The sequence below is a fragment of the Cucurbita maxima genome, unplaced genomic scaffold (assembly GCF_002738345.1).
Source record: "Cucurbita maxima cultivar Rimu unplaced genomic scaffold, Cmax_1.0 Cma_Scf00009, whole genome shotgun sequence".
Lineage (NCBI taxonomy): Eukaryota > Viridiplantae > Streptophyta > Magnoliopsida > Cucurbitales > Cucurbitaceae > Cucurbita > Cucurbita maxima.
Window position 1 is genome coordinate 4,117,717 of NW_019272025.1, and position 21,960 is coordinate 4,139,676.

Below are 21,960 nucleotides of genomic sequence, written 5' to 3' on the forward strand. Positions count from 1 at the left end.
AAAAATTTTACATGAAAATAGAAGGGTTTATGCTTCACTAATACTCAGATAGATGAATGTTCGGGATGTCTCGATTACGGAGTTGACTCATGGGTCGATTCTTTATAAGTGTGTATACTGAACAACGAATTGACAATAAGCCAATAACATGAGATGTCTCGATTATGAAGCTGACTCATGTATCAATTCTTTATAAACTTAGTAGAATGAGCAATAAATGACAATAACATTATGGAGATGATTCATGAGTCGTTCTTTATAAATGTGTGCAACGAGCAGTAAATATCAATAACATTTTGGAACTTGGATGACATCATTAAACATCGACGAAACTCAAAAGTTTTCTATGTATATATTATATTCTGACAAAGCTACAAAGATGGACAAAATATCATATATATATATATATATATAACAAAGACTTGAATTTTCCATTATCTACGAGTATAAATCCTGTCGGTGCACCGATCAAAATACACGACTTTTCAAAGCTACCAAAGCAATATATATGAATGAATAATTAAAAAGGGGTCTTTAGTGACGTGGCATTCTCCAATGACAAAAGTCGAGTGCTGGCTGATACGGAATAAAATTCAATCAATTTCTATTTTAACCCGCCACGTCAATTAAACATGTAATTAATTATGGAGATTAATATTTTTGCTTAGCTACTAACTACGTTAATTAACCTAACTTAATTAAGCAATTAATATTCGGTTGTTTCTCTCTTTCATTTTTATTAAACAAGATTCAAAATTATATAATAAAAATTGATAATTAAATTGATTTTTAGTTCCAAAATTTTAAAAATAACCCAACCTTTATCAGTATGATACTCTAATTAATCGAGGGAGAGGTTTTGGTTTCCACACCCTCATAAGAAATATTTAATTCCCCTCTCCAACCAATAAGATCTTACCATCCAACTCAACCTCCCTTAAGGGTTAACGTCCTCGCTGGCACACCGATCAGTGTTGGGCTTTGACATCATTTGTAATGACCCAAACCCACCACTAGATATATTATTCTCGTTGGACTTACACCATCCAGTCTTAGGCATTGATGCCATCTATAATGACTAAACCCCACCACTAGTAGATACTATTCTATTCGTACTTTTTCCTCAAAGTTTTTTTAAAGGTAGATTTTCAAATTTATTTTTTAATTCAATACGACACCATAAAAAAAAAGATATTTATTATTATTTCAAAGATGGACGATTTGATATTTCACTCGAATTAAATAAAGACATAAATTATAACGTTAAGCACTAAAGTTTTAATTTTTTTAATTCATCTATATAGTTTTAAAATTTTATTGAATAGAAAATTTAATTTTATATCTAATAAATTAATAAATTAAAAATATATAGATAATTAAAAGGGAATAAAAATATTAGACACATTTAGGGTTTAATAATTAAACTATGAAATAATTAGAGCGACTTTGTAGTTTGTGTATTGTATAAGTTAAGACGTACGGATGAATAAAATTTACAGTGCATGTGGGTAATAGAAATGGAAGTACTTCTCGGGGTTGCGACCACATTCGTTTGCAACTTGATTTGACGTTCGATAAAAGCGTTGATTTCATTTTTATACCAAAAAAAAAAAAAAAAAAATTGTTCGTCCCCTTTTTGATCTCTAGTAATGGCAGTTGCGAGGAGAAAACTGATGAATTGACGCGCCAGAAATCTCACTCTCCTACCCCACGCGGACCAAGGGACTGTGGAACCGAGCTTCAGATCTGAGAGACGACAGATCTCGATCCTCCGGCGCTGGTTTCTGTTTCGTTTCCGGTAACAAGCAATCATGGACGACTTCTTAGACAATATACCGCCCATGGATCTGATGCGTTCCGAGAAGATGACTTTTGTTCAGCTTATCATCCCCGTCGAGTCTGCTCATCGAGCCATTTCGTACCTTGGCGAGCTTGGCATCCTTCAATTTAGAGATGTATGTTTCCAATTCGTCATATCTTACTGTGCTAATCTGTAGATTATGTCATTTTTTTTTATGTACAGGATTGATGTTGTGTTTTCTTGCTCTCTTCACTGCAATCGTTGAAAATATGCTGTGAATGTTAAGATTAAGGCGTCTCCACTAGGTTTTATCAGCGTTTTCGTGGAAGAATTACCGGTTTTCTGTTGAATTCTCAGTTCTTACTTGTCTTCTCCGCCTTTCCTTCAAACGAATTGAACACTATGAATTTGGATTGATTGGCGGTTACTAGAGATTTAGATGTTTATAAAACTCTAATGTTAGTTGATGGGTTTACAGTGTTGCTCAAGAGTTGGTCCAAATCCAGTACATGTGTGTGAGCTTGTTCAATGCAATTTATGTATAGGTTCCGCTATCTCTGAACTGCACCACAATACACCGGTTGTATTTATGCGTTGACTGAACAGCGTATAGAATTCGTAATGGGGAGGTTCTATGCATTTGACTATTTGAGAATCTTATAGATCAAGCGTCCGGGGGGCTAAATTATGCTTGTCAAATTATAGTGCTAGACAATTTCTGTTTAATAAAATGTTTTTGAAGTAACTCGATTTGCTTGTCTCTTAATTGTCATAGATATGCTGGGGATTATACTTTATTCTTTTAGCTGTTGGTCGGATAAAATTTTCATATCACTTTTCTCGTTTCCTCCTTGGCAGTTAAACGCGGACAAAAGTCCTTTCCAGAGAACCTTTGTTAACCAGGTAACTACTGTACTTTGTGAAGAGCAAAGTATGTGACGTGAATGCTTTCTATCATTCATAACTAATTGTCGGCAGATTTGACAGTTTTCTGCGACATGCACTTCAATACTTTACTGAGTACTGTCTTCTGTACAAGATTTATATCCAGATTTAATGGATTCTCTGTGGATATGATTGAACTTTGTTTTTGAAATTAATCTAGGTGTTACTTAAGATACTATAACTTATTGATTTTGAAATTTGTTTTTCATGCTCAATGTGTCTAATGATGATTGCATCTCAAATGTTCATAAATATTAGTTGTTTTATTGTTTGAGAGATTTTCACAGGTAAAGCGATGTGCAGAGATGTCAAGGAAGTTACGATTTTTCAAAGATCAAATCAGTAAAGCTGGTGTACTGGCATCTACACGCCCAATTCTTCAAGAACATATTGAGCTAGAGAATTTAGAGGTAGATTTCAAGTATTCCCATTTTCTGCCTCTTCATTCAAATGCTTGATTGGGTGGGGGTTATGTATACTGCCCATAGGCATCTATTGGTTGAGAATGTCACGACTGCAGTGCTGGTTTAGCAAGAAAGTATTGTTAGAGGACTTAAAATTCTATGATAATTGTTCTCCTTTTATAAGCTTTGTTGATTAAAAATGATCTTTCCTTTGCCTCCTGATTTGGTAAACCCATCCCCTCTTTATTTTTTCATTTTCTGTAAATGAAAGGTTTGTTTGTATTTAATAAAGAGGCTCCAAATTTGTTTTGTTGCCAATATTACATTGTTTGCGAAACCCGTAAAATAGCTTATTTCAGAGTAGATAGCCTTATTTGTCAGAGTAGATAGCCTTACACAAATAAATGGAAATAAATTGTATTGCTTAACCTTTACTATATCTAGAATTTTATATATAACAACTTAATTTCACCCTGTAGATACATTTTTTTTAATGAGGAGCACCATAATTACATTAACTAACTTATAATTAGGTTTCAAAGAATGTTTTGTCAATCATCTTTCTTGCATTATGAAGGAAATAAAATTAGTTGCGTAGTCTTCTAACAAGTATCAACTGAATTGTAAAACTTAGTTAGCTATACATGGAATAGAAAAAAAAATTATGTACTTCTTTAACGGTTTATGTATATACAAGTCTTATGACAGTTTAACAATTAGATTCCGTTTTATTCATTTGTTTTATAATATTTGTTATTATAAATACATCTATTAACTCAGAGAGTTATCGGAATGAGACATTTAATCCAACTAATTTCATTTATCAATATAAATTCAATCTATGTTTATCAATCTAATTTGATTTATTTTGTTGGTTCCACTGGTGATAAAAAGAAAAAAAAAAAAAAAAAAAAGAAAGAAAGAAAGAAAGAAAAGAAAAGAGGTAAAGGAAACGGCAACTTATGGAAATAAATGAATGTGCAGAAGGAGAGTTGTTCAATAGCCACTGTCTTTAGTGGAATGTGGGTGGGAGTGAGGATGGGATTCCAATTTATATGGTATTCGAGAATTTGATGTATGAGACTCAAACGCTTGTTGCACAACAAGCTAGAATCTCGATTTCATTTCATACATATTCAGATGACTTTCAATGTGATAAACATGAGAGTAATGATTTTGGTGCAACGGCAAACAACAATGCCAAATTGCAAATATTGCCTGAAGGCAGGACAAAACAGTCTCTATAGTATGTCAGAACTGCTTTCTTTCGGCATTTAATTGCATTTTGTGTTTCTTTATTGTCAGATACGACTAGCTGATCATGAGCATGAGCTGATTGAAATGAACTCAAACAGCGAGAAACTTCAACAGTCATATAATGAACTATTAGAATTCAAGATGGTATTGCAGAAGGTAAATTGTTTGGCCTTTTGATCCTCCTCTTAACTTTTATGAATTATGAATATTGTTTTGGTAATATTCTACTGCATGGCAATCGTATAATATTTTTATTCCTAGAACTTAAATTAGTAAAGATCTGCTATCGATCTTTCTCACTTTTTTTGGTTAACTTTTTAAATATTTTTTGTCTGGCAATTCTAGGCAAGCGTCTTTCTGGTGTCTAGTAATAGCCATTCAGTTTCAGAAGAAAGGGAGTTGAATGAAAATGTTTTCTTGAATGATAACTATACCGAGGATGGATCATTACTTGAACAGGTAGATTTTTCATAACTCGATCATTGTAGCTCCTATGCAAGGCTATCTGATACCTGCATTATTTTGTAGGAAATGAGACCTGGACCATCCAGCCAACCTGGTTTGAGATTTATTTGTGGAATTATTTGTAAATCCAAAGTTCTCAGATTTGAAAGGATGCTGTTTCGTGCAACAAGGGGAAATATGCTTTTCAACCAGGCACCAGCAGATGTACAGATCATGGATCCCATATCTATGGAAATGGTCTTCTCCATACTCATGACTTTCTTTATGGTTTTAGGATTAAGGCCTATTGTGCGACCCCTTTTTATATGCATATTCCAATCTGTTTGTGGTTATTTGTCATGAAATAATGTGTTTTGTTGAACTTTTGGTTTCCTTAAGCTTTGTTTAGTAACCAGGTGCCTCTTGTATTATTTATTCCAAGATTCCTCTATTTTTAGAATTTTCTGAAGGAACTAAGGACGGAAATTGCAAAGAAAACTAGGTTCATACCAAAGGGAAATCTTTTGAAATTTGTTTTTCTAGTATTCATATGAAGAAATTGAAATATTTGAAAATAAAAATTTCTAATTCCCAGCTCTTTTTTTTTATCAATTACGTTTTGAAATAAATGTTTGCAGTCAATCATTGATATGAATACCTATGCTATGTGCTTATCATTGCAGGTTGAGAAATCAGTATTTGTAGTGTTTTTCTCTGGGGAGCAGGCCAGAAATAAAGTTTTGAAGATCTGTGAGGCTTTTGGAGCAAATTGCTATCCTGTTCCTGAAGATATAACCAAACAAAGGCAGATAACTAGAGAAGTGAGTTGCTTTTTCGAAAGGTTGTTGAAAAATAATTGCATAGTTGATCTATATTTTGTCTTTCTTACTTTGTTTCTGGTTCTAATAAAATTTGAAAGGATTTCATTCTGCAGCCCCCAAATTTGAATAGGAAATGCATCAGTGACAAACCCGTAATCTCTACTTGGAAATAATTAAATCCTGGCCTACTATCAATAGTATCGGCTAGAAATATTTAAAATACATAATTAATATAACTCAATTCTGCATCTCTCTACACATTTGATTTTCATCACAAAAGTATCGTTGACTCCTCAATGTGTATGCTTTTGGCTGCAGGTTTCATCACGCCTCACTGAACTTGAAGCCACTTTAGATGCTGGGATCCGTCACCGAAATGAGGCTCTTGCATCAATAGGATTTCACTTGATTAAATGGATGAATATGGTAACATTTAGTAGAATGACTTTTCTCTCTTGATCTGAAACTTTTTTTCAATTTTGGAAGTGTGTACATTGAGTCATTGAGAAGCTTCTAATCCTTCTTAAGGAAAATTAAGTTAATTTTTTGACATCAGATGTGCAGAATTGTAAATTGTTCATCATTGTGATATTGTGCCTCCTACTTTTTTCAGGTAAGAAGGGAAAAGGCTGTATATGACACATTGAATATGTTGAATTTTGATGTCACTAAAAAATGTCTCGTTGGAGAAGGCTGGTGCCCAATCTTTGCAAAATCTCAGGTAGCTTGTAATACTAGTACATTATAACATTATTTTGTTATATTGGTTAACCTAGCTTTGCATTTGGACATATTTTCTGTTGTTCAATTTCGTGTAACATTTCTGTAGTTAACATTATAGGATTTTTTGTTCCTTGATAATTTCGCAGATTCAGGAATCTCTGCAACGAGCAACATTTGATAGCAGTTCACAAGTGGGGATAATATTTCATGTGATGGATACGGTTGAATCCCCTCCTACATATTTTAGAACAAACCGATTAACAAGTGCTTTTCAAGAAATTGTTGATGCCTATGGGTGAGTTTTCTTGTCGAGATTTGAAATATTTAAAGTTATATTTGATGGTGATTTTATTTTTAAAAATTATATTTGTTTCTCACCATTTTTTTACATATTTTTCACATTTCTTAAAAGCCAATTTGAATTAGAATCTAAATGTAAAAAGTGAGAACAAGTTTTCTGGAACTACTTTTCATTTTAAATCTGTATTTTTCTTTTATATTTGACATAGATTTTAAAAATGTTCTTAAGCCGTAGGTAAAAATCAAAGACATATATTAGTGGAAGTAGTATTTTAAGTTTAATATTCAAAAACAAAAGGGAAAAAAAAAATGGTTGTCGAATAGGGCCTAAGTTAGTCTGCTTAGAAATTATCATAACTAGTAAGTTTCTTTTTCACATCGTGCAAGCAAAACGGAATGAATAAGAGAAGTTCACTTCTCTTTTTCTCCACATGGACCTAACAGTAATTAATTCATTTATGTGATTTAAATCATGATTAAGGAGCAAATGTAAAAGTATTGACAGGCGTTGGGGTCAAGCTATGAAAATGGCAACGAAAATATCTACATCTTCAGAAATCTTGGGGAAAATCACAAAAAATTGTGAACTGGAACCAAACTTATAAGGGTTCTAGACCATAGCTTGAAATCCAAATTACCTTACTATTTAGGATGACATCTAGATAGAGGAGTTGAAGAGGTCAGGAGTATAATGGAATGGCCTTCTTTGGGCAGTTTGTCCATGACAGCAAGTGCGATGATGTGCCAGTGTTGTATCGATGCAAGTATTAGGCTGTTGTATCATCCTCCTTTATGGTCTTTGCACCCTCTATATGGCTTGTAACCACTAAAATTGTTGGAACATATTGTTTTGGATAAATTATATGCTTTTAGTTCTCAATGCTGATATATACGAATTGGAATTACCGTTTGTGCATGGTCCAGGAGATACTTTTTTTGTCATATTTATTTTACATATAGTTTTATTAATTATAGTTTGAGTATAACACTCTAATTTGAAATTGCAGTGTCGCTAGATATCAAGAAGCAAATCCTGCAGTTTACACTGTTATTACATTTCCGTTCCTATTCGCAGTGATGTTTGGGGATTGGGGTCATGGAATATGTTTGTTGCTTGGAGCTTTATTTCTTATAGCTCGTGAAAGTAAGCTCAATAATCAGGTATACAATCCTTTTCTTCTGAAAGAATATTTTATATCTCCTTCGTATTTTTTTCAAATCAATTTTTTTTTTAACAATTGAAGAGAAGTCTCGTTATTAGTTATTGCCGTCTAGATGAAAGAAATCCGTAGAATCAATAACATATCCTGCAGATTGTCACATGCTTTAATTCGAAAAAGCACTTGTGAAGCTGATGCTATAACTAACACTCACCCGGGGAGTTCTTAAAGTGGATGATCATGTAAACCTTACCCCACTTTTATCATCAACTGAGATGATGCGTCTTACACATCATTTAAGGAGCTGCATCTAGAGAAAAATCTTCAACCATCTTTCAGTCAATCATTTGAAACTTCAATTAGATTAGAGATAGAAAAGGGAGAAAAATGAAGAAATCAAGCCATGAAGAGAAGGATAAATGGATCTTTGACAAATGCATTGCTTCTGATTCCAATCTTATAAACCTGTTGACGAAACAGGTCAAAAAGATCTTTACTATCATATCCTACCCATAACCCTTAAACGGATATTCTCACCCTTGGTGGACACTCATCTTTCAGAGGAATATCTAGAGCAACTACCCTTTTGGGATGGCAATGATTTGAATTTGATGATTACTTAATAATTGTCTGAGAACTGTTTAATTGAAATTGGTACCTGGTCATCTGGAACTTTATTAGATTGCTTAAGTAATCTACCTGGTTCTGAATAAATAACTAATCATCTCTGGAGTCTCTTGACTACCTATTTCTTAATTAGGTATCCTATGTGTGATCACATTACCTAATATACATAGCTAATTGTTAACAGAAATTAGGAAGCTTTATGGAGATGCTATTTGGTGGACGCTATGTTCTTCTTTTGATGTCACTTTTTTCAATTTATTGTGGGTTGATCTACAATGAGTTCTTCTCTGTTCCGTATCATATATTCGGCGCGTCTGCCTACAAGTGTAGAGATACCACATGCAGGTGATTCTTTGTTCCCTTTATAATTTTAAGCTCAAATAAACTATCTAGGATCAGTTTATTTTGCTAATGGTTGTTACTTGTTTTATAATCTGATGATTTTAATTTTGTGGTCATTGACAGTGATGTACACACTGTTGGGTTAGTTAAATACCGCGATGCCTATCCATTTGGTGTTGACCCAAGCTGGCGCGGAAGTCGTTCAGAACTTCCTTTTCTGAACTCTCTTAAAATGAAGTTATCTATCTTGTTGGGTATTGCCCAAATGAACTTAGGGATCATATTGAGTTACTTTAATGCACGCTTTACTGGAAGCTCACTTGATATCAGGTCCCTACTTTCTCCTTCAGTTTATCACGTTTCTCTCCTTCCTTTAAGATGAATTTCTGTCGCACATTAATGACGGGAAGCAGACTAAAAAAAAAAATCTCTCCATGTTATATTATCAGGTACCAGTTTGTACCACAAGTGATTTTTCTTAACAGCCTTTTCGGATATCTATCTCTTCTCATTGTCATCAAGTGGTGCACTGGATCTCAAGCAGACCTCTATCATGTGATGATTTACATGTTTTTAAGCCCATTTGATGATCTTGGTGAGAACGAATTGTTTTGGGGCCAAAGACCTCTTCAAGTACGATCTCTAACTCTGGTCTCTATTGTTGTTGACCATGTAAACCTAATGTTCTGTTCTGATGTATGAATTACTCAACATTGCAGATTATCTTGTTGATGTTGGCTATAGTTGCAGTGCCTTGGATGCTTTTCCCTAAACCCTTTATTTTGAAAAAGATTCACACAGAGGTATGCTAGATCACACACCTTTTTGAATTGTTTTAAAATGTTTTTTGATTAGTCAAGCTGGTATTTGTTTCCTTCCGAGTTAGAGCTTGTCGCTAGTTATGTAACTTCAAACATTTTTTTGGACGATTTAATACTTCTGTCCCTTTACCGAATGATATGATCCAGAGATTTCAAGGTCGTACTTATGGGATGCTTGGAACCTCTGAGATGGATCTTGAAGTGGAACCTGATTCGGCAAGGCAACACCAAGAGGATTTCAATTTTAGTGAGATCTTTGTTCACCAAATGATTCACTCCATAGAATTTGTCTTGGGTGCAGTTTCAAATACAGCGTCGTATCTCCGACTTTGGGCTTTAAGGTACTCCATGGCATTGTCGCTATTTCTTGGGAACCTCCGTCTGTCTCATAACTGCACATAATACAACTATGTAGCTGAGCTTCCAAAATTAAATTGAGTAGGAATAATTATAACGTACGTATATAATAAATCTAGCTGAGCCTATATTTGTTGCTTTTTACAGCTTGGCGCACTCAGAACTGTCAACAGTTTTCTACGAGAAAGTACTCCTCCTAGCTTGGGGGTAAGTTTAAGCCTTCTCTTTGCCATTACCATTCTTAATACTTCACCTCTTCCATGCATAATGAAGGAAATACAAAAGATCTTTAATCTCGTAAAATACGTGTCATATATTTATCGCCTCTTATATACGTACTGGTTGGTTAGAATTCTCTTGGGAGGGTCGTAGTTAAACCGAAATATGAAATAGTTTCTCCTAAATTGCGAGTTTACTATGCTGCTCGAGACAAACCAAATTATTGTATGTACCGAATGTCAGCCATGTACTCATACTGATATTGTTCTGGCAATAGGTATGACAGCTTTGTCATTCGGCTGATTGGATTAGCTGTTTTTTCGTTTGCCACTGCTTTCATACTTCTCATGATGGAGACCCTTAGTGCCTTCCTCCATGCCTTACGTCTCCATTGGGTTGAGTTTCAAAATAAGTTCTACCATGGTGATGGCTACAAATTCAAACCTTTTTCCTTCGCCTCCATTGACGAGGACGAAGATTAAGCGACTCACCGCAGCTCTTCGAAAGGGCAAGAAATAGAAGGAGGCCGAGCAAGGGACCTAAAGAACTAACATTTATAGAAAGAGAAAAGAAAAAGAAAAAAAAAAACCCCATTTTGTTTGGCAGAGTATTAGTGATACTTTGATCTGACAGTTGCAATCCCCCGATTTTGACTTAGAAATACAAAATCCTGGCTCAATTCTTTGTGGATCTGTTCACGTGAAAAGGATTCAGCTTACAACAACCATGGCAAGATATAGATTTTTCTTTTTCTCTTTCCTTTCCTTTCATAATCTTATATTATAAGTTGAGGATTAGTTCAGTTGATGTAAAGAGGAGCCTGGGGATATCTTTCTATCATACATCCATCCATCTTGTAGTTCTTCCTCGTGTATTCGGGTTCGAATAGGAATTTACATACAAATGAACTCCCAGAAGCTTGTGTGAATTTTTTTTCTTCAGGTACTTGTGCCTTTATTTCTATATTCAGAATGTAATTGCTAATTGCTCTCAGAGCTTTCCACAAATATATTTGTAAGATATTCATTTGAAGTTCCTTCCCCAATATTGTGTGCCATCTATCTGTACTTATATTTGTTCTTCTTCCAGCACATTTCAATGTCACAGTGGAAACCATAGGAGAAGGTTTAGCTTTTATAAGTTTTTATGAGATCCAACAGCTTTTATTATTATTTTTTTTTAAAATGAATGAATTTACTACACATTTAGACATTAATCTTTTAAATTTCAGTGATTCATGAGTTATCATTATGATTGATTGAAAGTTTTTAAATTCATTATAGTTTTTTTAAATTTGAACTAACCAGCGATCATTGTCTTGGTAAGTTATTGCCCCACCAACTAGCTAATCAGACGCAAGCCCCTCCTCGGGTGGATTCCTCCTTTTGCTCCTCAGCGTACGGAGTATTAGTAGCCGTTTCCAGCTGTTGTTCCCCTCCCAAGGGCAGGTTCTTATGCTGTTACTCACCTGTCCGCCACTGAAAACACCACTTTCTGTCCGACTTGCATGTGCTAAGCATGCTGTTCATCCTGAAGCCAGCATCGAACTCTCCATGAGATTTATAGTTGCATTACTTATAGCTTCCTTGTTCGTAGATAAAACAAATTCGAAATTGTCTTTCATTCTAAGGCATAACCTGCATCCATGCCCTTCATATTCGCCTGTGAGTTCGCTCCTAAAAATATAGCCATCCTCACCCCCTCACGTTAATCCCACGAGCCTCTTATCCATTCTCTTTAAAAAGAATGTTATGGCACATATCATTTTATTTTGAGATTTATCTAATCTTTAAGGTTAATTTTCAATCATGAAAGAAAAATGGTTATGAATAATACTAACTTATTTTCAATCGCATCCGTCGAGAGAGAGAGAGAGAGAGAGAAAAAAAACTCAAAATTGACACGTGGCGACGTCGGAGCGTCGACTATGAACATTTTTTTGTCAATAAAGTTGTTGCATTGCCTCCTTTATCAGAAATTCATTTTGTTCGGGAAAAAAACTGAAATCCATGTGGGAAAAATTATCTCGGATGAATTCTTGTTACGCAGGAATGGACTGTGAGTTAGCGGAAATTTGCAGTAGAGAAATCGGTATTGCTCGATCAAGAAACTTCTCTCGCAGATTCAGTGCTTCCGAGGTTCTTGAGATTTCTATGTTCAAAATTCTGATCCGATTTTCCCGTTTTGTTTTCAATACCTTGAAAGTGGAATCAATTCATTCAGTTTTAGCTAAATTTTGAATTCCGAGTAATTAGGTTACTTTGTTCTTCAGTTTTCTTCTTCATTTTGCTTCGCCGATTAGTGCAACAACATATCTTATTTACTGAACTTGATGCAGATTATTGTAAAGCAACTGAATCTCGAGAAGAAGTTAAATGGTCACGATGGCTGTGTAAACGCTGTAGAGTTTAACTCGACTGGCGATCTTCTCGTGTCCGGTTCCGATGACTGTAAAGTTATACTGTGGGATTGGGCAAGAAATTCCGAGAGGTTTTCGTATCCTTCTGGTCACCTCGACAACATATTCCAGACCAAAATTATGCCATTCACTAATGATCGGAAAATAGTTACTTCGGCTGCAGATGGAAAGGTGATTTTGCATAATATGAAGTGATATATCCTGCCATTCATAACTCTTCGTTGTTGCTTGTGTAGCTGTGTTCATTGGTTTTACATTTTTTTGGAAAAAGAAGAGAGAAATTTTACAAGGGGCTGGAATAATGTGGCGGGAGGTTTTACACTGATAGATTTATGTAACAGCCCTTGTTCACTTTGTTACGAATTGTCATTAGTCTCATAGTTTTTAAAACGCGTCTTTCAGAGGTACGTAGTGGTGGCCTCTCAAGGGGAGTGGATTGAGAGATCCCACATCGGTTGAAGAGAGGAATGAAGCATTCCTTATAAGGATGTGGAAACCTTTTCTTAGTAGACGTGTTTTAAAACCTTGAGGGGAAGCCTAGGAAAGCACAATGAAGACAATATCCACTAGTGGTAGACTTTGGCTATTACAAATGGCATCAAAGCCAGGTACCGAGTGGTATACAAGCGAGGACACTGGCTCCAAGGGGGATGGATTGTGAGATCACACATTGGTTGGAGAGGGAAGCGAAGCATTCCTTAAAAGAGTGTGAAAATCTCTCCCTAGTAGACCCGTTTTAAAATTGTGAGGCTGACGGCGATAGGTACCGGGTCAAAGCGAACAATGTCTGCTAATGGTGGGCTTGAGTTGTTACAAATGGTATTAGAACTAGACACCGGGTAGTGTGCTAGCGAGGATGCTGGCCCCCAAGAGGGGTGGATTGTGAGATCTCACATCAGTTAGAGAGTGGAAAAAAGCTTACAATCTAAAAGAGACACGAAAATTGTGGTATAATGGTTTATCTAAGGATTTGGATAGGAAGTCGATACAATGTGACTTAATTGAACAAAATTTTCAAAGAAAAGGGCTTCTAATACTCAAGTTTTTTTGTTCATTTTAGCTCATTTATCTCTCTGGCTTTGGCTTTATTGTCTTGAGCGCCTTCCATTCCCTTTGGTTGCTGCTGATCAGTCCCCATCGATATGCAACTACATTGTGTTTTTCTTTTCTTGCAGGTAAGACTTGGTGAAGTGTTGGATGATGGCAGAGTTGTTGCAAAAATGTTGGGGGAGCACCAAGGCTCTGTTCATGAGCTTGCTGTGGAGCCTGGAAGCCCACACATACTTTATAGCTGTGGTGAAGATGGTCTTGTGCAGCATGTAAGTAAGTCTGCTAAATGATTCTCTAATGAAGTTTTTGATTCCATTTATGATGTGGGCTGCCTTTATATTCCAATTTTCAGTTCGATTTACGCAATTCTTCTGCAATAAAACTTTTCTATTGCACCTCCTTTGCTGAAAGGAGCAAGCAGCCTCCTAAAGTTGTTGGATTGAATGCCATTGTAAATGACCCAAGAAATCCAAATTACTTTGCGTTGGGTGGTTCGGATGAATACGCACGCTTATACGATTTGAGAAACTGTGGCGGTGGTGCATTTTCAACGTCGAATAGAGTTCTTGATACTTTCTGCCCGCACCATTTGATCCAAACTAACAATTTCCATATCACGGGTTTGGCTTTCTCAAATTCAAGTGAGCTGCTAGTAACTTACAGTGATGAGCTTATTTATTTGTTTCAGAAGAATATGGGGTTAGGCCCTTCACCATTGACTGTGTCATCTGAGAATTTGTTGCGGAAACTTAAACGGCCACAGGTTTACTCGGGACATAGAAATTCAGCAACAGTTAAAGGTGTGAATTTCTTTGGCCCAAATTCTGAATATGTTGTGAGTGGCTCTGATTGTGGTCATATATATATTTGGAAGAAGAAGGGAGCTGTGCTTGTGAAGTTAATGGTGGGTGATCGGAATGTAGTGAATCATATCGAGCCCCATCCACATTTGCCTATTCTTGCTACGTGTGGCATTGAAAAAAATGTGAAGATTTGGACTCCTATGGCTTGTGATGTTCCTCCATTGCCTGATGACATTGAACAAGTAATATCTCACCTCTCTCATCTTGTCTCATCTTGTCTCTATGGTTCATTTCATTTCATTTCGTTCTCTCCGTTACTTGAGTATATGTTAAACCATTGTTAAATCTAAAAGCTTAAACCGAGCTTATGTTAAAGTGTAAGATTCCACATTAGTTGGAGAGGGGAATGAAACATTTCTTAAAAGGGTGTGAAAATCTCTCTCTAGTAGACGTGTTTTAAAACTTGGAGGGAAAGTCCAATATGACAATATTTACTAGCAGTGGACTTGGACTGTTACAAATGGTATTAGAGCCAGGCACCGAGTGGTGTGCCAGCAAGAACACTGGGCCTTTAAAAGGGTGGATTGTGAAATCCCACATCGGTTGGAGAGGGAAACGAAGCATTCTTTAAAAGGGTGTGGAAACCTCTTCTTAGTAGACGCATTTTAAAACCTTGAGGGGAAACCTAGGAAAACCCAATGAGGACAATATCTGCTAGCGGTGGACTTGGGTTGTTACAAATGGTGTCCAGGTACCCAGTGGTGTGCCAGCGAAGACGCTGGGCCCCCAAGGGGGGTGGATTGTGAGATCCCACATCGGTTGAAGAGGAGAATGAAGCATTCCTTAAAATGGTACGAAGATCTCTCTCTAGTAGATTTGTTTTAAAACCTTGAGGGGAAGCTCGGAAGGGAAAGTCAAATGAGAGACAATATCTGCTAGAAGTGGACTTGGACTGTTACAAATGGTATCAGAGCTAGGCACTGAGTGGTGTGCCAACGAGGACGTTGGACCCTCAAGTGAGGTGGATTGTGAGATCCCACATTAGTTGAAGAGGGAAACAAAACATTCTTTAAAAGGGTGTGAAGAGGGAAACAAAGCATTCCTTAAAAGGGTGTGAAAACCTCTCCCTAGTAGACACATTTTAAAACCTTGAGGGAAAAGTCCAAAAAAGACAATATCTACTAGCGGTGTACTTGGATTGTTATATAAACCATTGCTAAACCCAAAAGCTTAAGCCGATGTGGCGCAGAATATTTAATCTTGTATGAATTTTCTTCTTAACTCCCTCTAAATTACTCATTCCTTAAGAAACAAGACATGGAACTAAGAACTTCTTTTTCTCATTGCTACACATGCATGGTTGACCAGATAATGGAGTCCAATAGGCAAGGAAGGGAAGACCACTCGAGGGTGACTCTTACTCCCGACGTTATCATGCATGTCCTGCGCCTGCAAAGAAGGCAAGCATCTGCATTTACAGAACGAAGATACAGCGCTGGCGATATCGGCAGCGATGAAGAAAATGAATGGGAAGCTCAGAATCTGGAATTCCTTGATGGTAATGTTTCTTTTGAAGAAGACTCAACAGAATATTCATCTGACTGTAACATCAGCTAGCATTCCTCCACATTATGATGAACAGCTGCTGCCTTCCTTTTATCAGCTTTTCCTTGCAAATTTTGCATCACAGCTCATTAGATACAGTGGTTTACTCAATAAGTTGTGATTCTTCTGTTTCTTTCTCTCCTTTTTTACTGGAATTAACAACATGACATGTCAAAGAGTCTAGAAGAGTTGTGTAGTGATCGAAGAAATAAACTTCGCACCAAAACATGCGATGCGAGGCCGAAATGTAGTTTGGACGAGTATTGATCTACTCTTGAAACACTAATGTTATACTTTATATGAATTTTGAACGAGTGTTCGATGAATTATGTATACATCAGTGATATGCTTAAAGCTGTATGTTTAATGAGTTGTTGATATATTATTGATACACCAATGTTGTATTTGAAATTGCATTTAAAACAGGTGTAATGAGAATGAACAATTCACACGAGATTTTGAAACCAAGTTGGAATCAATTTTAGGAGCATCTTAGTAATATTCCAAGCACACCGCCAGTAGATATTGTCTACTTTGGTCGGTTGTGTATTGCCATCAACCTTAGTTTGGAAACGATTTCTACACCCTTATAAATAATACTTCGTTCTCTTTTGGCTCTGATATCCACTGCTATCCAGTATATCGTCAACCTTATGATTTGAATTAAGGATGAGGAAACAAATTATCAATTTATTTTTATTTTTAATAAAGAAATAAAAATAAATAAATTATTGAAAAATGGTTTAAAAAAAGTATGCGAAATGAATCACTGTTTCTTACGATCAAAATTTCATCTCAACGACAAATCATGGTGCTTATCCACTGTGTTTCCTTCCGTTTTGCCGCCATTTCAACTGCTTACCAGGCGTCGGATCAGCCATTCTAGGGTTTCGCATTTGGCGGGAAAGCAAAGAACGGAGCCAGATAGCATGATTTGACGGAGAGATTCAAGGCGATAGAATGGCGAACAAATTAATTAATCAGATGGGATTACCCAGATCGATAGCTAACATTTTCGCAGCGCGAAATATTAACACAGCCAAGGTAATGATGGAACTTTGGAATTTCGTGGTTCCTCACCATTAATTTGTCGATTTGTTCTTCCAGTTCGTGTTTAATACGCCGTAGGAACCGAAGTGGAGCCTTTACATCATGTAGTTCAGATGACCACTCATTGGAAGTCCTTTGTATGGAAATTGAACCACTGCAATGGTTCTTAATTTAGAGTCAGTTCATAATGTGACGTATTGAATGATCTCTCTCTCTTTTGAGTTATTTTTTCAGGCTCCGTGATTATTTTTCGCCCTGTAGCCTATTTGAGCCTATAGAAAATGTTTTTTCTGCAGTATCAGTATATTTAATTTGTTTCAGGAAGCTTTATCCTTAACTGAGTTTGAGTTGATGGAGTTATTGGACGTGGGATTGTCGGAAGTTGCATCTGCAGTTGCACACATTAGTGAAATTGCCTCTCCTCCTTATCAGACCGTAAGCATTCAGTTGATTCTGTTTAATTGGTTGATTTTAGAAGTGATGTTCTTGTGGCGCCTGCAGGTGCTTTCTTTGATGGAGCAAAGACTTCAAAACGAGCATTTAGCTGGCCATCTTTCCACATGTTTAAAAGGTTTAGATGAGGCCTTATTTGGTGGGATACCATTTGGTGTTTTGACAGAACTTGTTGGTCCTGCTGGAATTGGCAAGACGCAAGTGTGATTCTTTCCTACTTTTCCGGTTTGATAATAATCTAAAATTTATATCTGAACATTTTTACTGATTGGTGTATCATTGAGAATCTATGATTGCGTTGAAGGGGAAGCATTTTTTACTAATTTCGACTCGCTACTTCTGCTGGTTGATGAATTTCAGTTTTGCTTGAAACTCTCTTTCTTAGCTGCTCTGCCACCGAGCTACGGAGGTTTAGCTGGCCGTGTGATATATATTGATGTCGAATATAAGTTTAGTTCCAGAAGGTATTTTAAGTACCCCATGCTACTGGTTATTTCTATATTTGTGTAATGGGTTGTGAAATCCCACATCGGTTGGAGAGGAGAATGAAACATTCATTATAAAGGTGTGAAAACTTCTCCCTAGCAGACGCGTATTAAAACCGTGAGGCTGACGGCGATACGTAATGGGTCAAGGCGGACAATATCTCCTAGTGGTGGACTTGGACTATTACAAATGGTATCAAAGCCAGACACCAGGCAATGTACCAGCAAAGACGCTGGACCCCCAAAGGGGGTGGATTATGAGATCCCACATCGGTTGGAGAGGAAAACGAAACATTCCTTATAAGGGTGTGGAAACCTCTCCCTAGCAGACGTGTATTAAAACTATGAGGCTGACGGCAATATGTAACGAGCCAAGGTATACAATATTTGCTAGTGATAGACTTAGGCTGTTACATGGGTACATTACTTTTGTGCTTTTTCTCCCTGTTTTTCTCTCCAGGATGATTGAAATTGGCATGAGAAGCTTTCCTGATGTATTTCAGAAGAAAGACATGGCAAAAGAGGTATTAAAATAATAAATATTCTCATCTTTTAAAATTTTAATTTATAGTACATAAGATGAATCGTGCTCAATTTACATTCCAGATGGCTGGTAGGATCCTTGTTTTGCGGCCAGCATCACTTTCTGAATTCACTGAGAGGTTTGGATCAAAGTCAAAGACATTTATTTGGCCTAGCCATGTCATTGATAGATGAGGAAAAAAAAAAAAAATGCTCAACTCATTTGTGACGACATTTTCAATATCTGCCATGATAAGACGAGTTTCTGCTGTCTGTTTCCTTTCCAGTTTGCACAAAATCAAGGTTTCACTTCTTGAGCAAGAAATAAAGCTAGTAATCATTGATAGCATGGCTGCTCTTATTACTGGGTAACTCACCTTTTTTTTTTTAATTTTTTATCTCATAATGTACTCTATACCTAAAGTTCAAATAAGGCTTCTATGCCTAGCTTCAGTTGGGATCTCATTGATATGTCTTTACGTAGCTTCAGTTTTACACAAGTGTAGGTTTCTTCAATAGATTTTTCTGTTTATTCAGTTTTCCAGAGTTCAATCAAGAGTCCTAGAGTTATGCGTAACTCTTTTAAAATTTTAGCGAAATACTATTTTTTAGAAAATGTTCTTGAAAAATAAGTAAACTAGCTTCAATTTTTTATAAACAAAATAATTTTGAAATGGGCCAAAGTCGTCAAATCGCAGCTTTGATCTGTTGTGCTATAATATATTTTTGAAGAGAACTCTTCATGTTATTTGAAACGAAACCACATTGGGTTAAGAATGGTTGTTCATAGTGTGCATTTCTGTCGATTTCTTTCTGATGCTTCAAGAAAGTGGTTCTTTTTCCAGAGAATATGAGCAAGGGGCACCCAAACAACATTCATTGGGTTGGCATATTTCATTTATCAAGTGAGATTTACTTTCACCTTCCATACTCCAGTTGGGTTTTGTTGTGTTTGGTAACTGTTCCATTTATCTTCTGAGTGTTGTCATTTGATTTCCCACCATCTCAGGTCAATTGCTGAGTTTGCACGAATTCCAATTGTCGTGACAAACCAAGTAAGATCCCGGAACAGGAATGAGGTCTCCCATTATTCTTTTCAAGGTAGGGTGATATTGCTATTCTGAAAATTTATAAAATTTGTTTACTTACTATAGCTTCTCTGTTGCAGGATTGAGCTGCAGTGAAATTCAAGAATGTTCTTCAGGATATGATTCTCATCTTGTTGCTGCCTTGGGAGTTCATTGGGCTCATTCTGTGACAATCCGTTTGGTGCTTGAAGCAAAATCTGGTTGGTACACTTTTACTGATTGTTGCCTTATCGCTGACATAATGGACAAAATTACACTTGTGAGATCCCACATTGGTGGGCTCTGGCTGTTACACTTGTAGTGCCGGTACGGTTGATGGATCATCAACTTACCGATATTTTCTCGACTTGTTTCACTCTCAAACAAAAAGGGGACAGTCAAAATCAGAGTTGCTTCTAACAAGTGTTTCATAACTCATCATTTCCGTCCTCCTCCTATAGGTCAGAGGTTTATAAAGCTTGCAAAGTCTCCCATGTCTCCACCTCTAGCTTTCCCATTCAGCATAACCTCATCCGGAATTTCCTTGCTGAGCGACAATGGAAAAGAACTGAGTGGAGCAGAGATCAACGAGATTCACTGCCAAGGTTAATATTACCAACATAAACAACGCCTTCTCTTCATTTTCCTGTTCTATCGGTCAACGGTCTGGTTGACTTAAGTTAGAAGCTCGATTACACTTAAAACATTTATGGCATGTTTCCTCCCTGTTGGTAATCTTCTGTCAAATTATCAAAACGTTCTAAACTGATCTTACAAATTCGGTATCATTGCCTGGGTGATGTTAATTGAGTTACCTTCTAACCTCATTGTCTGAAAATTATCCACCAAGGATGCTACAAGAAGTTGATTCTTTTAGTTGTATTTTATTCCACTATTCAGTCTAACACAGAGTTTCTTTTTGCTTTTATATTTTTTAGTCATTTGATTTTACGACATTAATGCAGGACACAGTGATATTATCAGCTATCAATTAGGAAAGCAGCAGTGACCATTGCCACTGACATGCGAATACAATTGCTAAAAACTCAGTCTTCTCATACGTATAAGAGACTTATGCTGACTCGATGGTTTCCTGTTGTGAATGGTCGGTTATTAAGGAAATAGTTGATTAATTCGCAATTATTATTTTCATTGTAGTTTCTTATGCAATTTTAACATTTGACATTGATTTCTTGAGAATCCATGATTTATTCTACCATTTTCTTTTCGTTCAGGCTACGTTTACAGGATAGCTTAGAACTAACCAGCAGAACATGGAAGATGGAAAGATATCAAGGCTGCGGATGACTCTTGTTGGGAGGAATTGCATACCTTAATTTCTTTAGTGATAAAAAAGTGTGGAAAGTACAGATAGGACTTTAGTTTCTTAGTGATAAAAATGTTTAGAAAGTACAGATAGATCGTCATTTTGATACATTTAAATGTTAGAACAAGGTTGACTTGAATTTGGACGTCCTTCAATGAGCTCCTAATTGGTACAACGGTACGTCGTGGCATTTACGTATATCCATTGAAGCTCTATAGGTTATGGAATATATCCCTGAATTGTTGCCTCGAAATTTTTTAATGCTGCACTTTCTTCTGATTATTATCTTGATGGTGAAGATCCCAACACGGTGGTTATTCTTAGGCCCCTGAAGGTGGTGACTATACATTTAGAGGATGAATCTTGAATTCTCTATCAAAAGTTCTGTTAATGCATCAAATCAATGTGGTAGACTAATGTTTCAAAGATTGCAAAACACCAAATTTTGGATCTCCTGGAACAACGGTATCAAAACCATGGAATTCGTGTTATGTTCTAAACAGGTACGGAGTAATGCATTTTATGATCACAAGCGTGTTTCATCATTCCAAACTTTCAATTACAGCAAGCTCGGGAAGGCAAAAAAGGAGTTTGCCTGAAGGTTCGTATTCGACGTTACATCCTGTCGCGAGACTTGGTCTGCTCGAGTAAAAATGGAAACTTGAAGTTGATTTATGTTTTATATTTCAGGGTTTTCTATCAAGGAAGATTGGTTGCTGGAAGATGGAGCGAATTCTCCTGAACCCGTTTATGGGCATTTTTGCAAGTGGTTAGCTGAAAGAAGGCAATCTCAATACTGGCCAATTAAGGAAGGTGGTTTGCTCAAACACTTCTCATTTTAAAAAATTGCTGATATGTTTGCTCATAAATTATGCTCTTTCTAGTAGATTCCCCATTCTCATTAGTTTATTTGATTGTGGGTGATTTAACTACTCCTAGTCACTTTGTATATTATACC

The 21,960-nt window shown here is 36.3% G+C and overlaps 3 protein-coding genes across 6 annotated transcripts; all 3 read left to right on the forward strand.

The window, feature by feature from the left end:
• Window positions 1–1,589: 1,589 nt before the first annotated feature.
• On the forward strand, window positions 1,590–11,266 carry LOC111483726 (V-type proton ATPase subunit a1). Its single transcript, XM_023130010.1, has 18 exons — window positions 1,590–1,955; window positions 2,660–2,704; window positions 3,034–3,156; window positions 4,456–4,563; window positions 4,753–4,866; window positions 4,936–5,109; window positions 5,535–5,672; window positions 5,991–6,098; window positions 6,286–6,393; window positions 6,542–6,690; window positions 7,703–7,856; window positions 8,667–8,827; window positions 8,948–9,154; window positions 9,274–9,457; window positions 9,544–9,627; window positions 9,793–9,986; window positions 10,150–10,209; window positions 10,499–11,266. Exons 1-18 carry the CDS (start codon window positions 1,812–1,814, stop codon window positions 10,701–10,703), a joined length of 2,460 nt encoding a protein of 819 aa, XP_022985778.1. The 5' UTR covers window positions 1,590–1,811; the 3' UTR covers window positions 10,704–11,266.
• A 928-nt stretch (window positions 11,267–12,194) lies between these two features.
• LOC111483952 (DDB1- and CUL4-associated factor 8) lies at window positions 12,195–16,431 on the forward strand. Its single transcript, XM_023130343.1, has 5 exons — window positions 12,195–12,359; window positions 12,560–12,811; window positions 13,816–13,959; window positions 14,043–14,735; window positions 15,862–16,431. Exons 1-5 carry the CDS (start codon window positions 12,231–12,233, stop codon window positions 16,108–16,110), a joined length of 1,467 nt encoding a protein of 488 aa, XP_022986111.1. The 5' UTR covers window positions 12,195–12,230; the 3' UTR covers window positions 16,111–16,431.
• A 467-nt stretch (window positions 16,432–16,898) lies between these two features.
• LOC111484351 (DNA repair protein RAD51 homolog 2) lies at window positions 16,899–21,581 on the forward strand. 4 transcript variants are annotated; one of them, XM_023130895.1, is made up of 14 exons: window positions 16,899–17,142; window positions 17,470–17,583; window positions 17,650–17,802; window positions 17,962–18,065; window positions 18,547–18,610; window positions 18,693–18,748; window positions 18,896–18,976; window positions 19,454–19,513; window positions 19,618–19,709; window positions 19,777–19,896; window positions 20,137–20,280; window positions 20,641–20,780; window positions 20,911–21,410; window positions 21,506–21,581. In XM_023130895.1, exons 1-12 carry the CDS (start codon window positions 17,059–17,061, stop codon window positions 20,682–20,684), a joined length of 1,116 nt encoding a protein of 371 aa, XP_022986663.1. In that variant the 5' UTR covers window positions 16,899–17,058; the 3' UTR covers window positions 20,685–20,780; window positions 20,911–21,410; window positions 21,506–21,581. The 4 variants fall into 4 exon arrangements, with proteins under 4 accessions (XP_022986663.1, XP_022986664.1, XP_022986665.1 ...); XM_023130896.1 differs by lacking the exon at window positions 21,506–21,581 and having other exon boundaries at window positions 20,641–20,773; window positions 20,911–21,200; XM_023130897.1 differs by lacking the exon at window positions 21,506–21,581 and having other exon boundaries at window positions 20,641–20,773; window positions 20,924–21,200.
• The last annotated feature ends 379 nt before the right edge of the window (window positions 21,582–21,960 follow it).